At 36.8% G+C, this 6000-nt stretch overlaps 1 protein-coding gene across 1 annotated transcript in view; it reads right to left on the bottom strand.

Moving 5' to 3' along the window:
• The window catches only part of sh3bp5b (SH3-domain binding protein 5b (BTK-associated)), a 36716-nt gene extending 31103 nt beyond the window's left edge, over positions 1-5613 (bottom strand). Inside the window, exons 1-2 of the mRNA XM_028012378.1 lie at positions 5287-5613; positions 3494-3556 (exon numbers count right to left, since the gene is read on the bottom strand). Coding sequence (XP_027868179.1) covers positions 3494-3556; positions 5287-5364 — 141 coding nt within the window. The 5' untranslated portion in view covers positions 5365-5613. The remainder of the gene's footprint in view (positions 1-3493; positions 3557-5286) is intronic.
• Between the last annotated feature and the right edge of the window lie 387 nt (positions 5614-6000).

Raw genomic sequence — 6000 nt, forward strand, 5'->3', positions numbered from 1 at the left:
TTTTTTACTACTACTGTGTTTTTTGTTTTTATATCTATCAAGCATCAAGCATTTCCTCCCGATACATCTGTGAATGTCACCGCTGACCTCTAATTCCCTTTCTGTTCAGATTGTAAATTTATTAGAGGAAATGAAACCTGACCTTATTTCTGCCTTTTCTGTGAGTCATGTCAAGTAAAACCCAAAACCACCAATTTAAAAACGAAGCTGTGAAAAACTGAGTCCAAATAATGAAATGGAAACATTTGTTTCCAGACAGAATTTGTATTTACAGTTCTTTGGGCTAAATGATCACACCATGTACCAAGCTGACACAGTTTTCATAAAGACAACTCTGTTCCAATAAAAAGCAGAAACATCAGAGCAATGCTAATTTGTTGTGAGCAGCTACTAAAAATAAATCCATTTCTGATTCAGCCTACTTAAACAAGAAAGAAATGTATTCTATATCAAAGTACTTTGTTCAAAATGATCTATTAAGGAAAATGATTCAGGCTTTCATCTTTTAAAGGTCATTACGCTTGTCCAACTGAAATAAACACTATGAGCAAACAACAGAAGGGCAATAAAAAGATGAAACATTTAAAATAATTTCAATTTAATATTGTTTCCCCTCAGCTTTTTTAAAAAAAATCATAAAATTTTAACTAGCTTTAACTATTTTACAGACATTTTGTAGATATGGCCTTTTCAATGCTTCACCCAAGAACCAGAGAGGATAAAGGAACCCTAAATAGATGTTATTAAAACATTTTAGTTTTCATCACCATTATGGTTCCTTGTATGAACAGCAAGCCTTTAACTTGTAGTCCAGTGTGTACCTGTTCAATCATTTTTCAGACGTCTATTGCAATATTTTGTAGACAAAAATCCGGAACACTCATCTCAAATCCACCTCCCTTTCTCTTACATCATAAAGGCATTTTGGCTCAGACATCAGCTGCTCACTAGACGTTTTTCAGTTCATTGTCTGTAAAACCAAGAGATGATTGTTCAAAAAAATCCCAGTTGATCACAGGTGTGTCAAAACCTCAGACCAGTTGTATGTAAAACATTTAAAGGTTGAAATTGTCTTGTTTTGCTGTATAGCCCAGGATACTCAAAGAATTTGTTTTAATCTGAATGAGTTTCTTTTCCTGGTTGAATAAAGATTACAAACAAATAAAGTCCATCTGGTTCCAACACTATGATACATCTAAATCCTCTTTCTATTCTGATGCTTGTCATGACCACATTTAGATACCTATGTACAACTGTGTTAACAAGCGACTGGAATACAAAAGAAATAAAAACAAAAGTAATTTTGGAAGAACTATTTGCCGTCTTAATGAAATAAAAAGTTCAGAGCTACAACTAGTCTTAAATCTGCATTTTAGGGAAAACTATTTACGGTTCAATGGTTTTGGTTTTGTAATCTACTTGACCGGATTTCTAGAGAACCAGTCACTAAGAGAGCATAAAGTGCTGACCTAGCAGTAAAAACCATAAGGAATTGTGACCTTTTTTAACCCTGGTCATATGTCGAAAAAAGGAAGACAATTTCAACAATATCTGTGTCAAAAGTGAAATGTTACAACTTCATTAAAAGTTACGAGCCAGCACTTCAACCTTTGAGTGATCAATGCCAAAAGTGCTGGACTACATTCATATAAACATGGCATTGTAAAATGGTTTTGAAGCAATGTGCCATTTTAGAAAAAAATTTCAAAATGTTTTAAAATGACTGATTTGATAGATGGGCTCGTCATTGTCGTTTTAAATTCTGGAATCTTCTTTGTAATTTACAAACTGCGTGTCGCATCTGAGACTGATGTAGCCGACAGAGGAGAACTTCTCCCTCCACTCAGATACTGGAACTGTGACGCATTTCAGCTTCTTAACATTCAATCTGAATTTCTTTTAATTGTTCAGTTGTAGTGATACTCCAATCAATTGGCAAAAACATCAGCAAACAAAATTCTGTCTTGAATTTACTGAATATTGAGACATGTTTGTTGATATTACTTGTCAACATCCTGAGTCCTTTCTTATTTAATCTTCTCACTCCAAATGTATTCTGTGTTTTAGGTCCAGGAACTGAGATAGCCGTGAAAGAAAGCTGATTTTTGGTCATATGAACTGTTTTCACAGTTTTCACAGTGAGCCTTTGATTTCACCAAATTTTTATTTAAAATGTCCTGATATGTCAAATTATCAGGATCCCGACCCTCTGCAGGGGTCCACAGGAACTGTGAAAGGGTAAACTACTGACAGAAACAGTTTCTCAACTATACAGCTTAAAATAAAAAAAAATAGAATTTTGCGAAAAGGTTGAATATTTTTTGTCACTCACAAAGTAGACTTTGTCCTCCCACATGGTAGGGATAAGCATTTTCACCATCTGGGTCAAAATGCTATTGAAAAATGTGTCTGACATACTTATCCTTACCCAGACTTATAAAAAATGTATATATATATTAATTCCATTACTTCCTGTTCACTTATATTTGTGTTATGGTGGAAAAAATGGTTAGAAGACAACCATTAAAATATTATTATATATACATCATGTTTTAGGGAAAAAAATGGAGATCATTTTCCAAGAAATTGTATGTACATTTGGAAAGAAATTATAACCTTAATTCAGAAAACTATTTATAGAGTTTGAATCTGATGCTGCTTGCCCATTGTACTTGAAATGCGTAAGAAAACAGCGTCATCACTGTAACCACTTATGTTTGCAATTCCATAGCTGTAAATCTTCTCCAGGTTAACAAGATGCTGATACTGACAGAAATACAACACTGCACCAGTGAGCCAGCAGCTGAAGAAGTGTCATAAAAGAAATGCTAATTATTTTTAGACATTTTTCAAAGGTACTCCGGTGAATTTCTCATTCTTTAATGTTTGCAGTAATGTCACTCAAAGACACAAATTCAGTCATACACTGATCTAACTTATAACTTGTATCTCTCTGAACAATGTTACTGACCTAAAACAAAATAAAGTTACAAACTTTTAGGAAGTTTTAATATTACACAGTTACTTCTACTTTATAATTACACTCTCTCTGCAGTTCTGGTTTATTTTCTTCTTTAACTTCCTATTCAGTTAGGAACCATTACTGAACGCTTCTATTAAGTCCCACAGCAGCCAGTGTATTTCCATAGCCCACAACAGTATACCCCAGTTTCGCAACTAGTTACAGTTTTCTACACTTGCTGACACAAAATAAAACTAACTTTACGGCTTGCCCTGATGACAGGGCAAAGCTCAAGCTATGATTCAACCTAAAAAAAGACTCTGTCATGTTGACCAGCAGTTGGACTTTTGGGGACAAAACATCTCTAAAGGGGAAAAGAGGCAGTTCCTCTAAACCTCTGGCATCGAGCTGCAGAAACAAAGTCTTAGCTGATGAGAGGTGGAGATCCCCACTGTCACATCCACTATTAGTCAAACATGACACACACACAACCTGCAGCACTTCTGGCACGCTGCACGTCAATGAACTGACCTCAAGCTCAGTCTCACATCTGTTGATGTCGTCGGTGGATTGATTTAGTTTCTCCAGCTCCCCCTAGAAGAGATAAGAGAATTCTGGTTTAAATACCAGGAAATAAAGAAAAAAAGACAGATGGCAACTTCTATCATAAAACACAAGAAAATAAGTTGCCGATGCAAATACAAAAAGTAACTAAAGGTAGAAAGATCTGTTGAATGCACTGACAAAGAATCATATAAACAAAACTGGATAGTGTAGGAATATTCAGTTTTAAAGTTCTCGTCCACCATGACTAAGCAGAACAGTAATTGCTTACTATAGCCATGGCAGTCAGGCTTTTCCTCACCGATACTGATTCATAGCTTTCTTTGAGATCTGACTGCAGACTGACTTTATTTGTTTTTCAACTACAACACACACAACAGGTTCTTTTATAAGAGTGGTAGTTTTGAATCAAACAGAAAACAAAGGCAGTATCACCTAAGATTTTAGTGAACTCAAAAAAATGGTGAGAGGTTTGTTTTTTTCTATGCGTTTAATTAAGAAAAAAAATGTGGGGATTTTTTTGTGTTTGAACTGCAGATCATCAGTCTGGGCCAATCAAGGGAAAACTGGCCGATTTCAAGCTCTATATTCAGAATTGGTGGCTCGTTAAGATTTAATGTTCACACATATATGTTGGTCTGACTATTGCAATTTGATATATTGTGCAGCTTCAGAGCACAATAATAAACAACATGTACTGCGAAATAAAAAGATTAATCTACAGTATTTCAATAGGTGTACCAATAGTACCAGTCGGTCATATACTGTATATACAGTACTTTACTATCAGTGAATCTACAGCTGCTGATTTTGAGTCCAGTCGGTTGATTGGTGATGATGTCAATGGCTGTAACCCTCAAAAATAGAAACATGAAAATATACAGAAGGGTATTTCATGTCTCCATTGATTCCTCCCTCCCAGTTAGCAGCAGCTGTTTGTGCAAGTCCAACACATGTTGTAAGTTCTGAGGATTTTTAAGTCAGTTTTATTTTAAATCATAAAAGGACCAAAGTTCACTATGGGTCTATGACAAAGAGCCAGACTTTAAACATGGACAAACAGATTGATCCTGGATAGATGGATGATGCAAATTTCCAGAGTTTATTGGGGGAGAACATGCAGAACAGGTCACCAGTCCATCACAAAAGACACAGGACAAAAAAAACACACACACACACATTGTGGGAGGAAGCTGGAGTACCCAGAGAGAAATCATGCATACATAACAAGCAAACACCAGATCTGGATTCAAACCCAGGACCTTTGTGCTGCATTATTAGGTTTTCTGTTAGAATAAATTTTCCATCAAATCTATTTATTAAATATCCAAAACGTCAGACTTGTTTATGTTAAAGTTAGTTATTCTAAAACTATTCAGGTTGTTTTATTTCAATATAGCTAATCCTGCTGTGTTTTTATGATGTAGAGCGCGTTGAACTGCCTTGTCTATGCAAAACGTGATTGAGTGATTGATTGACTTAATCATCTTGTTTATTCTTACATTTATTTAAGCTTTGCTTGTAAACCAGCTGTCCTATCTTTGAACAGTGATTTACATCCTGTATGTTTAATGGTCACTCATTTGGAGATGAAAACCGAAAGATTACAAATATTTAACAAGCTGAAATCAATAATTTCTCTGACTTAGAGGCTGATGTACGCTTGGACTTTGCAGGCAGCTCCAGGGGACACAAATGGCTGGGCAACAATTAGTCTATAAAATAAAACCTGCAAAAAGCAAAGGAAGGGAAGATGATACCTGTATTCTGGGGTCCACCTCCTCGTCCTCATAGTCAGCCTCGTCGTCTGACCTGTGCTCCTTCTCTGAACGGTCCATGTTGGAGGTGAAGGAGAGATGCCACAGCCGAACAAAGACTCGTTACAACCACCAGAGACACCGCAGACTCATCTGTCTCCGCAGGTCGCCAGCTGCAATCACCGCTTCAGACGGGAATCATCAGCCTAAAATAAATGACGTTCATGGAGGAACATGTTTGTTTCTGTCCGTCAGACCGCGCAGCAGCGTCTCACTTCGTTCCGCTCCGCTCTGTCCTCCCTCCGCACCGAGATAATGAAACAAACTGAGCTGACCGGAGAGCTCCGCTTCAGACCGGGACCGCCCCCTTACAGCGAGGCAGCGGACTGTATGAGGGGTGATCAGTGCCTCTGCCATCTGAAACAACTACATATCCTACCGAGTTCTTTCAAACCCCTGTTCTCAGAAATGAGTGGAATTATTTCCTACATTTTTCAGGCTTCTATTCTAGATGATTTGTACATTTATCAATCAATCAAGTTTATTTGTATCTCATTTCAGCAAAAGCACTTCAAAGTTCTTTACATTAAATAATTGTCCAGACTAGTTGTGTTACTGAAAGAGCTCTCCAGTTCTGCAACAACTTCATGTGCAGAATGGGAGACAAGCTGCCAGCCTGGGTGGTTTCCCATCTCAGACACTCTAAATATATTCAGA

This window comes from Xiphophorus couchianus, chromosome 3 (genome assembly GCF_001444195.1).
Source record: "Xiphophorus couchianus chromosome 3, X_couchianus-1.0, whole genome shotgun sequence".
Taxonomy (NCBI): Eukaryota; Metazoa; Chordata; class Actinopteri; order Cyprinodontiformes; family Poeciliidae; genus Xiphophorus; species Xiphophorus couchianus.